A 20,481-nucleotide genomic window follows, 5' to 3' on the forward strand; every position below is an offset into this window, starting at 1 on the left:
GGTGTGTTTGATGTTTTCAATTTTACAGATGAATGGTCCCATATCGCAAACCACTTCTCAGACAAGCTCCATCCCAGCTTTGAGTCAGGTAATTCACTTGCAGATGGTCACAGCTGAGGCTCACACTGCCTTACAACAAATATTTATTGTAACAAAATTAGAAAATGTTGATGTTTCCAACTAAGGGGGGTGATGGTGGGGGGAGAGCCCCATGTGGGGTGTAAGTGTTCAGCACTGTGTGTTCTCCTCTGACCTGTGTGCTGCATGTATGGTTCTACGGAGGGGGTGTGCCACGTGTTCGTTCAGTGTCGGATACTTACCACAGTGTTCTTAATGGTCCACTGGTAATCTGTTGACTGTATATGATTAGCTCTACATTTTGAAAGCCTGTGTTCTTTAAAGTACGCAAGTCATAGTAAGCTTTTACTAAGAAAATTGGTTTCACATTTTGGCTGTGGTTAATGGAAGAAAAAGGAAATGGAGATACATTGGTTTTTAACTCTGTCTTTAGCTTATGTGCATATGCATATATCAGGTGCATTTGGAGCCACTCCACACTTAGCTTGGCAGTCTTCTAAGTGATCTTGTAAACCTGGCACAATTTAAAAAAGAAAAGAAAAACTCCTAAAGTAATGTTAACAAAATTTATAGTAAATTTCCCCCAAATTGCAAGCAGTTCATATAGAAATTGAAGGAGGGATTGGATTGCTGCCCCTCTTTTAATAAGGTAGAATTTTTTAAAAAGGAAAGTTTCCCTCCAAACTATTATTTCATTGTTGTTACTATATATGGGTTTTTTTTGCATATTGTATTTTACATTGATTTTTAAAATGAATTTTATAATATTTTAAGTAATTTAAGATCCAAATATAAGACCTTTAGTAATCTAAGAGGGAAATTATAGAAATCATTAAAAAAATTTATTTTTAGGACCAATCTTCTTCCTCCCCATGGTTGATTTACAGTCCAACATAATATTCAGACATCTTTTTAAAACTTACTGCAGGGATAGAAACTAGATTTTGGATTCTTTGGGGTTTTTTTTTTTTGAAAGATTTATTTATTTATTTGAGAGAGCGAGAATGAGAGAGTACATGAGAGGGGGGAGGGTTAGAGGGAGAAGCAGGCTCCTCGCTGAGAAGGGATCCCGATTCGGGACTCGATCCTGGGACTCCAGGATCATGACCTGAGCCAAAGGCAGTCGCCCAACCAACTGAGCCACCCAGGCGCCCCTCTTTGGTGTTTTTTTTTTTTTTTTTTTTTTTTTTTGCCTGTATTACTTTATTTATAACTATTGAGATAAGACCTATCTAGAAAAGAATTGAAACACTCAAGCCGGAATTCAGGACTTCTATACAGAAGTAATTTGCAACTAGTACTGCCTACACATGCTCTGTCACTTTTAAGAGTTAACATCCTATAATAGACCCTGTGTGGCAAGTTTTTGGTTCGGCCTTGATCTTTAGCACCCCTGGTGTCCCTCAGGCACATCCCATCTCTGATGTGAGGTTTTGTAAAATGTGGATCTACTGTTTGCCAGTGTTAACAGGGTGTTGCATACTTGGTTTTCATAAGATCATTTTGTACTAGAGCTGGAAGGTACCCTGAGAGACATCTGGGCTTCAGTGTGTGTGTGTCCTTTAACAAAGCTTTATTTACAACAAACTTGAGCATCTTTACAGAAAATGAAAGAATACACACATTTCTATGTAGCTGTAATCAGCAGACATACACCTCACCCCATCTTTCCCACGCGGCGTAGTTTCATCTATGCATCTCCCTGTCCTTGCCGTTGTATTTTGTTTACGTTGCAATGCTGTCGTTCTTTAGTCATTTGGTTTGGGGGCATTTATATTGTTCTTTCTTTCCTGCTACTATAAATGGCATTGCTCTGAATATCTTTCTTGCTGGCATCATTCATGGTGCGCCTGAGCGTGTGGGTGTGGTCGTTGGTTTAGCGGCTGCAGGTGTTCGATGGCCGAGTGAGCCTGTCTAGCAGGCTGATTCAGGAAGCAGTCTCTCGAAGGTTCAGTCTTCCTCCTGAGCTGGATATGGTGTGAGTAGAATTACCATAGTGATGCCCAGATAAATGTCTGAAGAATTCAGGAGCAGCCTTGCATTTATCCAATGGTAATATTAATATTACCACTGGATAATTAATAATATCCTTCTGCCCCCACCCCCCCCCAAAAAAACCCTACTGACTAGCAATGCTTTACAATCCTAGCCAGTCAGTGAGCATCAAAAAATTGATCTTTAGCTAGAGGAGGCTAAGACCCAGAGAGGCTTGAGTAATTTCTCCAAGGTTACTTAACTACAGAGTGGCAGAACCATGATTTGAACCCAGGCAAACCTGGCTTCTGAGTCCAAACTGAAGATGAGATACTGCCTCTTGGGTATCTGTTATTTCATTTAAAAAAAGAAACAAGTAGAAAATAATACCCCAAACAAAAACCTATTTGAATTGTCTCTGAGTGGATGAAATTCATTTGGGATAAAGCTGGAGGATTTTAGGTGGGGAATAGCATGACTACATTTTAGGAAGATTATTTTGGCCTCAGTATGTTTTTACATATAATAGATTGTAGTGAGCAAAGAAAGCAAATAGAAAACTATTAAGGAATGAAGGTTAGAAATGATGATGGTGAGTCAGAGTAGGAATGAATGGATTTCAAATTATTTGGGAGGTGGGTTTAACCACACCAAGTTGTGGATTGGATGTAGAGGTTGGGGTGAGGGAAAGATAAATCAGGGATAGTTGAACAGCTTGATGGATAGTGGTTTCATTTATTGAGATGGAAAAAATTGGAGAGGTAAAGGTTTGTGGAGGGGAAATCCACCTGGTAGAAATTCAAGCAAGCAGTGAGGTGGGCAGGTGGGGCCAGTTGGACCTCAGTGGAGTGGTTGGAGCCTGAGATGTTTGAAGTCTGAACTTTTATTACTTATTATATAAATTTATTATATGGAAAAGACCATTAAAACTATTATAAATATGGATTAGGGGTATATAATTGAAAAGTAATTGAGTTATTGCTTGGAATAAAATCAACTCTAATCCTTTTTTTTCCCCTCTATAATTTTTTGCTTATCTTGGACAGGTTTTATGTCCCGCAAGGGCATTTTTGGCTATAACTTTTCTCTTCATTGGTTCATCCTTTTCTAATCACCTGTATTACTTCTTAGATATTTGATTAAAATTTATTTAAGAAATTATGTTCTATATTATTTTTTAAAAATGTTTCAAATGTCTTAGTTTTCTCTCAGGAGTTTTAAGACCCATAAGAGCAGGAAACCGTGTAATGTACTTCATTGATACTTCTTTGCAAGGCATACTTTATCTAAGTTGAAAAATTTCATTATCAGCATGGCATAATTGATTAGTTAGTTGTTTATTCTAAAAACTTATCTTTATCTAATCATGTATCTGGTTACCATAGGAATTACATATAACATCCAAAAATTATAACTGCCTAATTTAAATTGTCCTACTTAACCTTAATAGCACACAAAAACTGTACTCCCTGTAAAATTCTCCCCCTCCTTTGTGTTACTGGAGTCACAAATTTACATCTTTATTACTATATGCCCAATTACATAGATTAATAATTATTTTTAGGCATTTGCCTTTTAAATTTGTAGAAAATAAAAAGTGGAGCAGTAAATCAAAATAGCAATAATAGTTTTTGTAATTGTCCATGTATTCACCTTTATCAGAGAGCTTTATGTCTTCATACAGCTTCGAATTACTGTGTCATGTTTTTTCATTTCAGCCTGAAGGACTCCTTTAGCGTTTCTTTCAGGGCAGACCTGGTGTTAAAAAACTATTTCAACTTTTATTTGGGAATGTTTTAATTTCTTCTTCAGTTTTGAAGGACAGTTTTGCTAGGTAAGGAATTCTCACTGGGCGGTTTTTTCTTTCAATGCTTTAAATATATCAGCCCTGCCTTCTTAGCCTGGAATGTTTCTGATGATGAACTGGCTGATACTCTTACTGAAGAGCTCTTGTAACTGACAAGTAGCTTTTTTCTTGCTGCTTTCAAGATTGTTTTTTAGCAGTTTGATTGGAATGTGTCTTGGTGTGGGTCTCTGTGTTTATCCTGGGTGAAGTTTATTGAGATTGTGGATTTGTAAATTTATATATTCGTCATGATTGGGAAGTTTTTGGCCACTATTTCTTCAGATATTCTCTGCTGGGACTCCCACGATGAGTGTGTTGGTCCATATGGGACATAGGTGGTGTCCACTCACTTTAGGCTCCACTCACTTTTCTGTTTATTTTTTTACTCCTCTAGATAATTTCATTTGTCCCCTGTTCAAATTTCCTGGTTCTTCTGCCTATCCAAGTCTGCTGTTGAACCCCTCTAGTGAATTTTTCAATTCAGTAACTACTGTTGTTCAGCTCCAGAATATTTCTTTTTGGTTCTTTTTATAAATACCCATCTCTTTGTTGGTATTATATGAACTAACTGATTAACGTTAGTTCCTTGTCCATGTTTTTCCTTTGCCCTTTGAGCATATTTAAAAATGTTTTAAAGTCTTTGTGGAGTAAGTCCCATGTCTGCGCTTTCTCGGGGATAGTGAATTTTGTTCCTTTGAATGAGTCATGTTTTTCTGTTTCTTTGTATACCTTGTGATTTTTGCTGTTGTTGTTGTTATTGCTAAGAACTCGGCATTTGATTTTATTTGTAATGTGTATGTCTTACTGTTTTTGAGACTTTGCCAAGTTATTTTTGTAAAGACTGTTCCTCGTCATATGTGTTCATTGAAGCCTCTGTTCCTTTAGCTTGTGTTCAGCTAATATTTTGACAGAGATTTCTGGTAATGCCATGAACTGAAACAGACAGTCCAGACCCCCTCCTCCCCGAAGAAAACAGGAGAGAGAATACAGCTACCCTTCCCAGTCTTCATAGACTGGCTCTGTTCTGAGACAGTCACTCCCTGATTAGCTCAGCTTGCTTAGAGACTAGAGGATCACCCCAAGGTGAAAGCCTAAGGCCTTCTTAGGACTGTTTTGAGCATCTGTCTTGCTTGGATGTGGCTTTTGGAATTTCCCATATACATGGCTGCTTTTGATTGCCCTGATTTCCCAAAGAGTTTCACCCTAGCTTTTGTGGGCTTCAGATGGTTCTTTTTTTATTTTAAACTTTTAATTTTTTTTATTTTTAAAGATTTTATTTATGTGAGAGAGAGAGCGCTCAAGCGAGAGTGCAAGCATGAGCAGGGGGGAGAGGTGGAGGGAGAGGGAGAAGCCGACTCCCTGCTGAGCAGGGAGCCCGACTCAGTTCAGGACCCTGGTATCATGACCTGAGCTGAAGGCAGATGCTTAACGGACTGAGCCATCTGGGCATCGCTTTTGGTTGTTCTCTTGATATTTCTGAGGGGAATGAAAGCTTGGAGCTGCTTATTAGTTCATGATTTTGCTCAACCTTTTGTAACCTTTTAAATGAGAACTTAGAATTTCTAAGTTGTTACTAAATTGTTTTTCTAATAATAGAGAACTACTGATAAACTCTTCATGCATGTAATTTTTACACAAATGTAAAACTTCATTGCCTAAACCAATAAAATGCAAATTGAAAATTCATTTAGTCTGGCAGTTGATGTTTTGCTGGAACTAAAGCTACATCGCCAGGTACTTGTGGTACTAGTTTACCCACGGTTTCTTTGAGTTTACCACAGCCTGAGCTGCTCAACGCCATGTGAACAACTTGCCCACGACTTTTGCCGGTTTGTTTCTTTTTTTTTTTTTAAGACTTTATTTATTTACTTGACAGAGACACAGCGAGAGAGGGAACACAAGCAGGGGGAGTGGGAGAGGGAGAAGCAGGCCTCCCGCAGAGCAGGGAGCCCAATGGATCCCAGGACCTTGGGATCGTGACCTGAACTGAAGGCAGACGCTTAACGACTGAGCCACCCAGGCGCCCCTGGATGGGAATTTCTTTTTTTAATTTTATTTATTTGAGAGAGAGTATGCACAAGTGCAGGGAGGAGCAGAGGGAGAGGGACAAGCAGACTCCACACTGAGTGTGGAGCCTGACACAGGCTTGATCCCATGATCTTGAGATTATGAGCTGAAATCAAAAGTTGAATGCTTAACCGACTGAGCCACCCACATGTCCCTGTGTTTGCATCTTTTAATCCTTTTAGAGCACCTGCAGATTCTGAGGCCACTACAGACTCCGGTCTGAGGTGGTTGATGGTACAGGCACTAAGACTCGCTGTTAGCATGCTTTCCTAGAGGCATAAAGAGTGACCAGTGGGGATGGGAAATGGTCGTCTTACACAGTTGGGAGGGATGGCCTCACAAAGGCTGGTGAGATTGGGAAAGCATGGCTAGGAGACGTGGCAGATGAATGCTGGGGTTGTTTGGTTGGGTTCTTTGGATAAAATAGAGAACGTAAGGAGAATGGCATTCTAGAGTACGAGGTGACGCCAGAGGTGGGCTGGGGCCAGAGTGGGAGGACTTTGGACGGGTGTTAAGGTTCTGATCTGAATATTTTACTTAATGTCTTCATGACAGCTCTTTAGCTGTCGTTGGCCCCATTTTACCAATGAGAATACTGATGCAGAGATTAGATGATTTGCCAAAGCTTCTGCCTGTAGAACTGAGCCTCATACCTGAACAGACAACCTGGACCAGGAGGGCTTTGGGGAACTTTCGAGGGACTTACTGCTATTGGCCTGGTGGGTGTTAGATTTTCTTTTTTTCTCTCTTGCTCTTTCCTTTGTCTTAGAATTTGTAGACATCTGTGCAAATTAGAATAATAAAGTAAACCCTCTGTGCCCATTGTGACCTTGAAGAGTTACCCCCCTCGTTTTGCTACTTTTTATTTTATCTCTTCCTTCCCTCTCCACACACACTTTAAAAAAAAAAAAAAATGTATGTATTTACTTCCTGACTTGCTGGGGTGTTTTAGAAGAAATCCCAGACGATGTGCCATTCACCATAAACACTCCAGTGTGCATCCCTCATGGACACCGTTCCGTCATGCCTCATAGTTATTCCTCCATAACCCCGTGGACTTCGTTCTCAAAGCAGAAAATGAGCTGCAGCTGTAACTGCCTATACAGTCTCAAGAACACATCTTTATTGTTGTTTCTCCTTGGGGAATATACGTGTTAACTTCTTGGGTTGCCCGCATCCCCTGATATGGTAATTCAGAGAATGCTGAAACTGCGGAAAACACAGGAGTCTGAAATGCCTTGTTCTGGCCGGGATAACAATTGTGGGGACTTCTTTTTTTAATTGAGTTTATGAGAATAGGAAGATACTATGAAAGTTATGTATTGTTCTTCTGCCTCTTTGGGTTCCACGTGCTTTTGGTTTTAGTGTGTGGAGGAGGGTGGCTGTTCGGCAGGGCCTGTTGTAGTTTGGGTTTTGGATTTGAGTGGCAGGGACATGTGATTGCTGTGCGAGGGGTTATTTTTGGTATCTGGGTGTCGGCTTCTCATCCGAAATCATAGCAAGTTAGCGTGAGATGCACTTGTGGAGGCTCAGAAAACGCCAGGCATGGTTCTTTGAGCTTTTTGAACTTTCGAACATGGGTTGTTGCTTCAGCAAAGAATTAAGTAGTGACAGTGACAGTGAAAAAGCTGGCCTGTTGCCGGAGTCTGTGGAGGAGGCGGAGTCGGAGAACAAGAACAAGATAAGTAAAGCTTTGTCTTCATTATTTGATACCCTTGAAGGTGAGGAGCTTCACAGTGTTGGACATGGAGGCAGCAGGGCCGCTAATCTGTGGACGAGGGCTTTTGTGAGGCCAGGGCACCCGCAGGGTCTGGGGCTGAGGCCGTCGTCGGACTCTGTTCCCTCTCCAGTGTCTCAGTTCCTAACTAGGTATGAAAGTTCAGATGAGAGTGATAAGAATTCAGAAACGGTTGCTCTCGAGCAGGGTTGTGACAGTGTCTCGGTCACTCGTTGTGTGAGCCCTGTCAGTAAACGGGGTTTTTCTGAAGATGTTTGTTCCAGAGGTGATGAGTCTCTTTCATGCGTCCTGGTGCCTTCTGGCCAGGGCGTGCAGGGAGGAGCCCTTGTACGGAGCCATCTTGGCCCTTTCCCAGCCACTTGTATAAACTCCGTCACAGAGAAAGAAGTGGCTGTAGGTGTTCAAATCAGTAGTGGTAGTAACTCTTCAGGTAGGTCTGGTAGGGAGATGAATGTTGAGCACAAACCACAAAGGGCTTGGAGAGAGAGCGAGTTTTACAGTATTTGTGTTGTAGATCCTGACTGCCTGGACGTGGCCGAGGAGCTGTGTGCCCCCGTGTGTGGAGCAGCTGCTGTGGCGGACAGTCGGTCAGCTGTCATCTCTGAGGGAGTTCGCCGAGGGGCCTGGCCGCCGGGGAAGGCTGCACAAGGCCCAGGACAGTCAGCCGCCCCGTGGGAAGAGCTGTCTCCACGGGGCGTGCCCCGTCCAACTGAAATGAAGGAAGTTTTTAAGGAAAATACTAAACCTGGTTTTGAACTAACGACTGTGTCTTTAAGGGCTCACACTTACACCGGGTTCCATAAAGATTACACAGAAGGCAGTGCGTTACCTAATGTGGGCGTACTCCCTGAATTTAACAGTAACGTAGACACTGGCTCACCGGAACGTGTGTGCGCCGTCCCTGAAGAAAGTGAGAACTGTAGTCTAGAACAGGTAGGTCTGATGGGTGATTCGCTTGTTGATTTACTTACCAACCCTTCCGAAGTTGAAAGAAATGGTGAATCTGGGGCTGTGGCAGCTAGTGTAGGTCAGAGTTTAAACTCTGAAAAGGAAAGAGAAGATAATTCTGTCAGACCGCTGAAAAACAATGGTTCTTTCAGTTTCGATGTTAGACCAGAAGGTAGTCTCCATCCCCGGAGTCTAGATAGGATTCATTTAAGTTCGGAAAGGTGTGTCACTTCCCTGAGCTTCAGAAATGAGCGTCTTCCCATTCATGCCAGTTTCCAAGAAGTAGCCCCCAAGGGACCTGGGGTTCCTGGACTGGACTGCCTCCTAGGGCCAGCGATGGCCGAGGGGCAGCAGCAGGGTGTCTGCAGCCTGAAACCTGGAAGCATCCAGCCTGCAAACAAAGCACAGTTGTCTTCGCAATCTGAAAATAGTTCATCTTATCAAGATAAGGATAAAATGAGCATTTTTGAAGAAGAGAGTCACGGACAGAGGGCTCTTGAATGGAGATCTTCACATCATGTAGACGTGTGTGCAGATACTGGGACCAGCAGGGCCCAGGCAAAGATCTGTGATTTACCTGGCACGCTGTGCAAGACAGACACGGAGGGAGTGTTCCAAAGAACGGGCACCCTGGAACTCAGAAGCTCCCAGGAAGTGCCCCCAGATGGCAAGTCTCTTGATCGCGTCAGTTGTTTTCAGGGTAACTTTATCTCCTCCGCATTTGCCTTCACCTGCCCTGAAGAAGAAAGTGAAACTGGCCTAAATTTTAAAACAGAAGATGAAATGTGTGTGAAGAATGCAGAGAGTGACCAGCGAAGATTAGAAAGTGCCGGAAAAGAGTCACCGAAAGCCAGTCACAGAGAGATCAGTAAGAATGACAGAGGAGATGTGAAGTCAGACGCTGAAACCACCTTTAACGGGGAAACAAGCACAGCACCCCGCGGGGCAGCGCCCAGTCGGGGTGTACAGGCTCGCGGTAGCTCGGACAGCACAGAACAGCCCGGTTGTAGAACCAGTCACATAGAAGAGAATGATGAAACCTGTGCAGTGATTGACTACAGACATGAGGATCTTGATCTTGCACCACCTCTAAACCAACGTCCGAATCCAGGTGAGCAGAGGTCACAAGTAGAGGAGAAAGACTCTGTTAACAGCGGTGAAAACGCGGGACTGGAGCAGGTTTTCTCAGAGTCAGCTGAGGAGAGTTCTGATGCTGATGCCTTAGGGGGTGGCACGTCGGGGGCAAGCAAGCCAGCACCAACAGGTAAGGGAGGGGAGAGAGACAACATCGACGTGCGTGGGATGAGCACACATGCACACCATGTCAGGCAAAGACATGCCAAACCCGCGCTGAATGGACCTGCATTAAACAGTGGAGTGGATTTTGTGGGAAGTCCACAGGTGACTTTTAGAGAAATGGACTTAGGTGAGACTCTTGAGGGATATTCCTGTGTGGCCCAAGTGGACAGCTACACAGACCCTCCTCACGAGGTGCTGCAGGTTGTTCCTGTCATCCCAGGGGACAGTGCAGAAATAGCAGTACCACATTGTGGGGACCGTATCTTCTCACTCACAGAAGATGCTGTAAATATACCTGAAAATCTGGCAAGAGGGGGTTTGCAGAGCTTCCCAGAGGAATTGTATTCTCAGTTTTTTAATGAACTTGCCTATTACCCATTGGGAGGGTTTGCAAGTCAGACGTTTTCTGAAGGACTGGCCGATGGCTGTGGTGGGTTTCAAGAGGGCTGTCTGTGGGCTCATACAGTTGGGAAAGATGCCTTAGAAGAGGAGCAGGTACCTAATGAGTGTCTGCACAGGAAGCCACCAGACCTAGAGGTCGCTCTTTTCTGGATGGAGAAGCCCCCTTATCAGCTACCAGTGGCAGAAGATGCCGTTATTTGGGGATGGCAAAATAGAGGTGGACAGTTAGTAAGTATGTTTTATCAGTTTTTATTATTGTGCTGTGAAATGCTAGTGTTTCACTTTGATTGCTTTTAACTTCCACAAAGTTTTGTTCTAAATAATGGGCAGTCATTTGAATGTTTATGTCAGGCTGTGAGTTACTGTAGCATCAGCTTAACCATTTCCAACCTGGGGAGTGTGACTCAGTTTACTGTTTGGTGTATTTAGGCCAGTTTGTGTGCCAGGTCTTGTTAGCACTGCTGGCCATCAGACACAGCTTGGTGCAGACCTCTTGTGTGTGTGGACGTTGTGTGTTCCTGAGGGCTGCCCTGCCCAGCCCGGGTCCTTCCTCACGATCCCCTTGTTGGAGCAGAGCAAGCATTTGTCCATTGAATTTTAAAGTCCTTTCACAAAGGCCACAAGAGGACTCAAAATCTGTGCTTTCTGCTACAAATTTGCTGCTTTTTAACTGGCTCTGAAGTCTGTCTCCTGTCAGCCAGAAGCACCTGCAGAGCTTGCCAACCATGGTGCTCAGGCCCTGCTCATTTGGAGAAAGCTTCACAGATGCTTCTGCAGCAGGCAGCTAAGTGGAGCATCTTTCTAGATAGTCTGTGATAAGCACAGACATTCAACAAACATGAAGTTAGTCTTGCCCTTAAAGTAGTCCTTTTGGACATGTATAATTGAAAGGCATACTTCTAACAGCAGAATCTCATTGACTCAACCAGTAGTTTATAAATTCAGTTTATTTTAACTAAAAACAGGGGCGCCTGGGTGGCTCAGTTGGTGAAGCATCTGCCTTTGGCTCAGGTCATGATCCCAGGACTGGTCCTTGGATCGAGTCCCACATTGGGCTCCTTGCTCAGCAGGGAGTCTGCTTCACCCTCTGCCTGCAGCTCCCCCTGCTTCTGCTCTCTCTCTCTCTAACAAATAAATTAAAAATCTTAAAAAAAAAAAAACACACCACAAAAAACGAAAAACAAAAACACATTTTCCCAACCCCCATCCCCACCTCTGGTAGCCACCAGTTTGTTCTATGAGCTTGGTTTATTTGTTTGTTTTTAAATTCTACATATAAGTGAGATCATAGGGATTTGTCTGACTTATTTCACTTAGCAAAATACGCTGTAGTTCCATCCATGTTGTTGGAAATGGCAAGATTTCATTCTTTTTTTTATGACAGTAATATTCCATTGCATATATACCACATCTTCTTTATCCATCAACAGACAGCTTAGGTTGTTTCCATATCTTGGCTCTTGTAAATAATGCTGCAGTGAACATGGAGTGCAGATATTTTTTTTCAAATTAGTATTTTTTTGTTTTCTTCAGGTAAATATCCAGAAGTAGGAATACTGGATCATACGGGTTTCTATTTTCAGTTTTTTGAGGACCCTCCATACTGTTTCCTAGAGTGGCTGCACCAGTTTACATTCCCGCCAACAGTGTACTACTGTTCTTGTCGGCATCCTCACCAACACTTACAGTTTCTTATCTTTTTGATAATAGTTTTTTTTAATTTTTTCTTAAAGATTTTATTTGAGAGGAGAGAGTGCGTGCACATGCACACACAAGTCGGGGGGCGGCAGAGGCAGGGAAAGAGAGACAAGCAGACTACCCCTGAGTAGGGAGCCTGACAACGGGGCTCAATCCCAGGACCCTGGGATCATGATGCGAGGTGAAGGCAGCTGCTTAATCAACTGGGCTACCCAGGTGCCCCATGATAGTTTATTATTAGTGATTTTTGTTGTATTAAGCAAGAAAAATGATTGATGGTAGTAAGGAGATAGACGTGATTCAAATGTTAACGTGAATTATATGAACATAAGTATAAACATAACCCTATAACTTAGGGAATTACTCATTAACCTCCTTTCCATTCCTACATTTGGGACTTTTGCCAAAAGGAGTTACATTCAAGTTAATTGCTTTTGTTTCTTAAGTAGTTGTGGAGGCAAAACACTACAAAATTAGGCCTTTAAGTAATACGCACATAAATTGTTTACATAAGCGGGTGTGATTACCAGTCAGCTGCCCTTGTCTACGCTTGGTTCAGCCATGTAGTGCGCACACGGGCCCTGGTGCTGCCCTTTACGTGAGATACACGTGTCCTTTTCGATTGTGACATATGCCTGGGTGGTGGTCTGATTTGAGTACATTTAATGCAGGTGCTTTCTCTTCACAACTTCGTTTCTCAAAGTGCTTGTCCGGACGTTTTTTTCATACTAGTCTTAGGTAGTGGCTGTTACTCCATTTTGCAGATAAAGAGCCAGTGGACTGCTCTGAATGATTAATCTTCTTTGGTGGCAACTCGAGGAATAGTCCGTGTTAACTTGAAATAAAAAGTTTGAAAGTTCCCTTACCTCAATGTCTCACCTATTTTATATTCCCCAGCTCCCTTGTCCCCTTCTCTGATACTAGTTACTCTGATTCCTACTCAGTAACTTGTCAACGGGACCATTCTTTCTCATGTCCAGAAAACACAGATTTATGAATTGTTAGGTTTTTGGTTTTTTGTTTTTTTTTTTTTAATGGAGCCTAGTGTTGGGGGGTAGAGTTTCCTAGGAGCGTCAGAATTTATGGATGCTGTACTTCGAAAGAGTGAGTGGTGTTGGTCATTTATATAAAATTGCTCTAGGGCATCGCTGTTAAGGTCAGCTCACTTTTGGTTTTAATAACCACTGCTTAGCCATGAATTTTCAGTGGAAAAATAAGACACGTAGTCAAGCAGGTGAAACTTGAGTTGTTGATGGACGCTTAGAGTTCCACATGACTGCAAGAGAAGACCCACACCTTAAAGAAATACAACCAAGACAGGTTATTTTTCATGTGAATTATAAGAAGGTAATGAACTCTCGGTAATGTTTTGTTTTTGCTGATGTTAGAACAGTTTCTAATTACTGTCTTTGTGGGCATGTTACTGAACCTCTCTCTGCCTTGGTTTTCTTCTCTGTGAAACCCTCATAGGGTTGTCTTGATTAAGCTCAAGAAGGCACATGGAATATGCCTGCTACCTTGCGGACTCGAGGTAGTTGTCGTGTCATCCGCTCCTAAGTATGTGTCTCCATTCTTTCATCCCTTGTCACTTAAGAGTATTACTTGAATACTGGTTAACTGCTTAAAATTGTGTGAAGTCCCAAATATTTGACTTGGATTTGAGTATTTACCACTTAAGAAGTAGTAGATTACATAAGGATAGGTTTCTTTTTTTGTTTTGTTTTCTCAAAGATACTATTTATTTATTTGACAGAGACACAGCGAGAGAGGGAACACAAGCAGGGGGAGTGGCAGAGGGAGAAGCAGGCTTCCCACAGAGCAGGGAGCCCAATGCGGGGCTTGATCCCAGGACCCTGGGATCATGACCTGAGCTGAAGGCAGACGCTTAACGACTGAGCCACCCAGGCGCCCCCATAAGGATAGGTTTCTATCCAGTTGTGGCATAAAACTTTTGCACCATTTGTCCAATAGTGGAAAATACAGTTTTTTTACGTTGTTGCTTTATGAAACATTCATTCCTTGAGCGTATTTCTCAGGCATGACTGGACTGAGGTCAGAGCTGCTGGGTACTAGCGATACAGTGGTGAACAAAAGGGCCATGCAAGAGTTGACGGACTAGTGGGAAGGACAGATGTGCTGTAGCAGGGCTAGTCCTGCGGTGGCTCTGAAGAGGTTGCTTTCGGGCATTGTGCTCCTGGTATGACGAGCAGTCCGTGTTGGGAATGCTCCAGTGCAGGTAGCTGCAGAAGGTGCTCACAGTGGGGGGAAGGACCTGTGTTAGTGGGTGGTAGGAGCTTAGAGGATGTGTCGTGTGTACCTGAGGTCAGGGGGCCATGGCAGTGGGTTGAATACCCTAGTGTGGGAAAGCTTGATGTGTGTTGTTGCATGGTGGAGAGCCCAGTCAGAAAAAGGCCTTGATATCAGCATTGGACTAAGAAAGAGGAAAGGGCATGAGTTCAAAACAAAATAAAAAACAGAAAACAGATGGAAGTCGTGTAGATGCTGAGGGAGGGTAGTGATGTCTTTGAAATACGGAGTGTCTCCTGTATCGCTCTCTTTGCTCAGGAGGGCAGGGGTTGTGTCTGCTTCACCATTCTATCCTGACTGCTGAGCACTGGGACTGGCGCTTAGTGAGCATGTAGGGAGTATTTACTGGACAGATGTGGGGAGGAGAGAGGCCAAAAATGTGCTGAGGAGAGAGGCCAAAAGTGTGCTGGAAACGAACTGGCAGTTTCGATGTCCCATAAGAAGGGAGACTGAAGAGCCGTGCTTCCGGAGTGTGATGCTCCCAAAGAAGGGGAACCCTGCTTCATAAAGAATCCCACAGAGGCCTCACCTAGGCATCTGGGTCTGTGGGTGCCCTGTTCGGCTACCTCACCTCTTAGGTGTGAACAAGGTGCATGCTTCGTTTAACCACATGGGCCTCTCCTGTCAGTGTCGGAGTTTTGTTTCTCACTGCAAAGCCTTAATCACCCTAGCCAGAATGAATTTATTCTGTCATGTAAAGATGATGAATCCACACATGTCCTCGATGGCTCATCATGATATTTCCTGACCCTTTTCACACCTGGAGACAGTATTGGGTAACATCTGCCCTTGGGGGTCATGCAGGGAGGCTGCTCCCAGTTCAGAGCTCCTGCCTGGCATTCCCTGAGAGCTCCTGGGACCAGGACTCTTGTCCCTCTCCTAGGAAGCTCTGACCTCTGCATGGTGGTATCAAGGCGAAGGAAAATTATTTGGCTAGGTTTGCTGACAGAATTGTGACAATGAACTGGAGTTAGTTGGGGGAGCAGCTGCCCCAGAGACGTTGATTTTTCTTTAGACTCAGGGATCTACTTGAGGTTTGTGAGCAAGAGAAGAAAATTCAGGGTAGTTAGGTGCACCAGAAAAGAGCTCACCTATCCCCAAAGGAAATGAAGGTGTGAGTGTGTGGACACTGGGAGGGTGTTGTGGACAAACAGCATCTGGAGCAAAAGTGCCAAGCATGTTGGAGCGGAAAGGAGGCCAGGATCCTTGGACATGAGCAGGGTCAAAGCAGAAGCAGCACCAAGCCCCTGCCTGACAGACCCGTTAGAAGACCTTTGTTCTTCCGAGGGTCTTGTGTTGTCTGTAGCCTTTGCTTATATGAGTGTTTGAGATTTGTTTAAGAATTTTATCCATCTACATTCTATTCAGATTTGTAAATCTGTGAATTGTGTCTAGAACAGAGATGACAGTTGGATCCCCAGTTACTTACTGAATGTCCATGAAGGCAGGGAGCTCATCTTTCACCTGCAGTTTCTGGAGAGCCTTCCACTTAGTAGGAACTAAGGAGCCTGATGGTGAATGAAGCTGAGCTTGGTATACCAACTTTTGTTAATTTGCACCACATTTTATCCCCAGCATACACGTAAATAAAACTCCACCTTTCTGGCCTAATTCTGTCACACAGATGTGTTTCACGTATGAATTCGTAAGTAAAATTGTGTTTGATTGGAGTTGGGATACAAATGTTTGTCACATTTTCCCCTAGGTACCGACAGCCAAGGTTTCGGAGCTAAACCCTAATGCTAAAGTGTGGGGGACTCCTGTGCTGCATTTGGAAGCGGGTAGCTCAGCGGATGGTGGTGTGAGTGCAGACTGGGAGGAGTCGTCGGGCCCTTGCACAGACTGCGGCCAGGAGGGTGAGTTATGAGCATGATTGTGATGAGGAGCACCTCTGCTCTCAAGGCTTTGTCTTTGTTCCCATTTAACCCATCTTTAAGAAATTGCTAATTGGGGCACCTGGCTGGTTCAGTAAGTAGAGCATGCAACTCTTGATTTCAGGGTTGTGAGCTCAAGGCCCACCATGGGCATGGAGTCTACTTAAAATTTAAAAAAAAAAAAAAAAAAAAAGAATGAAAAAAAGAAATTATTAATTAAAATTTGTGTCATGGGTTGTTGCAGTATTGAAGAGCCAAGGAGGTCTGTCACAGTCAAATTAAAAAATTGAAGTAACTGCAACTGTAAGCTTTTATTTTGTTTTGTTTTAAGAGAAAGTTATTCTAATTCTGCCTTTTGGGATAAAATTCCTAATTACAGGATTGGATGCCAATGGCGATGATGACAAAAGTCATGAGAATGTGGCACTATCAGATTTGCAGGAGTCAAACCAAACCGCTGGGAGCACTTTGGCTCTGGATCGCTCAGAACATGAATCTTCACCTGAAAATAGTGAGACTGGTAAAGCTATTTTATGAATTCATTTTTGTGTAGAGTGTGAGCTTTTTCATTTTGCTTTTTAAAATTTAGGTTGTCTTTCGCTAAACACTGTGCCTTTGATTGCTTCCTTTAATTCTACTTGAAATTCCCTCTTAAGTGGACATGAAGATGAGGAGTTCTGATCGGGAAGGTGCCACAGGGAGTGGAAGATCCAAGTGGTTCCTGAAAGGCGGGTCTGGGTTAATTGGGAGAAGTGGAAGGTGGACTGGAGGGCGAGTCGTCTCTGAAAGTGCAGAGACGGAACATTAGTGTTGAAGTCCTTCTTCATAAAAAGGGAGGGAGTAGTTAAGACTGTTTTCAGAAGAAAAAAAAGAGCAGGGGGAAGACAACAGTTCTCTTTGGGACCAGGCTCTGGGCCGATATAGAAGTACCTCAGAGTGATGGGCACGGATGGCCTACCTCGAGTTTGGTTCCCCTGCATCTAAACGACCAGCCATAGTGTAAAGCCCCAGCAGACTGTGGGGTGGGCTACACTCGCATCATTAATGACTGGATGGGGCAGCTTGAGTGGGAGAAATAACTGCCTGAAGTTGGCTAATCGAGCAGACCAGATGCATGTGGAGCTACACTTGAGTTAGGGAAGGCCCAACTTCCCGCTGTGTTGCTGCGCTGGTCTTACCAGGAGACAATCTGTTAACACACGTTCTCGCACCTATTGCCCACAGACTTCCATAGGACAGCAGTGTGTCCATGTTGGTTTTTCCCTGAAAGGACAAGCCCGGTGACGACCTTGCCTTCGCGGTGCCTGCTGGCACTCGTCCCTCCCGCCCTCCTTCCCGCCTCTGCCTGTGTCACCCACAGCCTCTTCTCGGTTACCTCCTTCCATCAGTTCTCTGCCTCCCGTGTGCCTGCCTGTTCCTGAACGGATCGACGGTGGCTGAACAAACTAGTGTGTGGAACGCTGTCGTTTTGAGTTTGGGATTACAAACTCCCAGCTGGCCCTCGGCACAGCCCCACAGTGCTGCCATGGGGCCCGGTGCGGCTGAGCTCCTGGACAGCCATATGGCGCCTTCTGTTTTCTCTCAGACCCTAGCACTCTCCTCCTCTTCATTTTTGAGGGTATAGAGCAGTACATTGATGTACAATAATTATCACGTATTGGAAGTGCATCCCACCTTTTCTCTTAAGTTTTATTTTCCCTGGTTTGGAGCAGTGTTGAATGCGTAATAGAGGTGATTTGCTCACTCCTCCACTCCCACACTGATTTCTCTACCAAATTTGGTAAGATGTGTATATACCTGTAATACCATCAAGATCATGAACATACCTGTCACCACTAAAAGCTTCCCGTGCCCTCTCCTTGCCCCAGGCAACCACTGATGTGCTTTCTGTCACTCTAGGTTAGTTTGCATTTTCTAGACTTTTATATAAATAGATTTTTATGGCATGTGCTCTTTCTGTCAGACTTCTTTTACTTGGCTTACTAATTTTGAGATTCAATGATGTCGTAACATTCATAGGTCATTTCTCTATTTCTGAGCCGTATTCCATCCCATCCTATGCCACAGTTTGTTTTTCCATTCACCTGGTGAGGAATATTTGGGTATTTCCGGTTGGGGCTATTACCAGTAAAGTTTCTGTGAACATTTATAAGGCAAGACTTTGTATAGAAGTATGTTTTCGTTTCTCTTGGGGAAGTACATAAGAATGGAATAGATGGATCATCCGGTCAGATTATCTTCTTAAGAAACAGTAGCGCTGTGGTCCGTCACGGCGCCCTCTGTAAGCGTGTCGCTGGGGATTGAAGCCCCAGCAGCTCCACGTCCTCATCAACACTTGATGTGATCGGTCCTTTAATTTAGCCATTCAAAAGGAAGGTAGTTGAATCTTATTGTAGTTTTAATTTGTATTTCCTAATGACTAATAGTGTCAAACATCTTACCATATGCATTTGCCATTTTGGTGAAGGGTCTGTTCAGGTGTTTGCCCATTTTTGTGTTGGGTTGTTTCATTACTGAATTTTGGGACGCAAGTCCTTATCAGATTTATAATCGCAAATACATTCTCTCAGTCTGTGGCTTGTCTTGTTCTAACAGTATCTTTTGAAAAGTAGTAGTTTTAAATTTTGGTAGATAGTCTAGTTTTATCAGGTATTTTTTTCTTTTATGGATCTTGCTCTTGGTTTTGTCCCTAAGAAATCTGTGCTTAATCCAGAGTCACAAAGGTGTTCTCCCAGAGGTTGTATTATTTTAAATTTTACATTTTTAAGGTCTGTGGCTCATTTCAAGTTAATTGTATATAGTGTGAGGTACAGCCGCAGAGTTTTGTTTGTTTGTTTTTGTTTTTGTTTTTTTTTACTTGTGTAGGTATGCAACTGTTGTATCACCATTTGCTGGAAAGACTCCCCCTTTTCCACTAAGCTGTCTTTGTGTGGTCATCCGGATCATTTGTCCCTGCATGTGTCAATTTATCTCTGGGACTGTATCTTTCTTTTCCACCCATCTGTTAAATCTGTGTTCACAACAGTGCCACACTTGTGATTACTGTAAGTAATTCTTAAAAGCAGGTGGTGGTAGCTTTCCAATTTTGTTCTTTATCAGAATTATTTTGGCTATTCTAGTTCCTTTTCATTTCCATACAATTATAATGACCTAGTCAATGTCTCCAAAATGGTGAGATTTTTATTGGGATTGCATTGAATCTATAGATTCGTTGGGGGAAAACGGCATTTTAATGTGGTCCGCAAGAGCTGTTGTATTGTCTCCACTTGGTTAGGTCTTCCTTAATTTTTCTTGGCTGTATTTTTTACTTTTCAGTGTACTGGTCTTCCACATCTTTTGTATTAATAAATATCCTTAAGTAGTTTATATTTTTTTGGTGCTGTTGTGATTTTTTAAAAAATTTGATTTGGAATTATTATAGTATATAGAAATATAATTTTTGTAAATTGATACTCTCTGGAAACATGTTAAGCTCACTAGTTGTAGGAACTTTTTGTGGAATCCATCGTATCTTCTACATAGACAGTCATGTTATTTGTAAATACATTCAGCTTTATTTTCTATCCAATCTGGTACCTCTGTCTGTCTGTCTTTCCGTCTCTTTGCCTCTTCTTTGTCTTGCCTGATTGCCCTGGATAGAGCCATCATTACAAAGGTGAACAGAGGGGTACCTGGCTGGCTCAGTCAGTGGAGTGTGTGGCTCTTGGTACAGGGTTGTGAGTTCAAGCCCCATGATGAGTGTAGGGATTACTTAAAAATAAAATCTTGAAAAAAAAATTTTAAAAACAAAGGTGAACAGATCATGAGAGCAGACATCTGACTGATCATAGGGGAGAAACATTCCATTTTACCATTAAGTGTAATGTTAGTTTTGGTTTTATGTTTGGTTTCATGACCTTTATCAGGTTCATGAGGTGCCCTTCTGTTATGTTTACCAAGAGTTTTTATTAAGGAGTGGTTGGTGGAATTTGTCATGGTTTTTTCTCCATCTGTGGCAATGATCATACTTTTCTTTTAGTGTTAGGATGATTTTTCATGTATTCAGTGCACCTTACATTCCTGGGATAAGCTTCACTGGGTCATGATGTAATACACTTTTGATTAATTGTTGGATTTAGGTTGGCCAGAATTTTGCATAAAATTTTCATACCTGTGTTCATGAGGGATGTTGGTCTGTAGTTTTCAATGTATTCTCTCCTATGCGATTTTTTTGGAAGAGGTTATCATTTCTCTTTTAAATGAAGAGGTGG

At 43.0% G+C, this 20,481-nt stretch overlaps 1 protein-coding gene across 5 annotated transcripts in view; it reads left to right on the forward strand.

The window, feature by feature from the left end:
- Positions 1-20,481, forward strand: part of LARP4B (La ribonucleoprotein 4B) — an 87,861-nt gene that overhangs the window by 26,128 nt on the left and 41,252 nt on the right. For all 5 annotated transcript variants that reach the window (XM_027592471.2, XM_027592470.2, XM_027592474.2 and 2 more), the window contains 3 exons: positions 29-88; positions 16,063-16,213; positions 16,611-16,751. In XM_027592471.2, the coding sequence (XP_027448272.1) occupies positions 29-88; positions 16,063-16,213; positions 16,611-16,751 (352 nt within the window). The remainder of the gene's footprint in view (positions 1-28; positions 89-16,062; positions 16,214-16,610; positions 16,752-20,481) is intronic.

The sequence above is a fragment of the Zalophus californianus genome, chromosome 9 (assembly GCF_009762305.2).
Source record: "Zalophus californianus isolate mZalCal1 chromosome 9, mZalCal1.pri.v2, whole genome shotgun sequence".
Taxonomy (NCBI): domain Eukaryota; kingdom Metazoa; phylum Chordata; class Mammalia; order Carnivora; family Otariidae; genus Zalophus; species Zalophus californianus.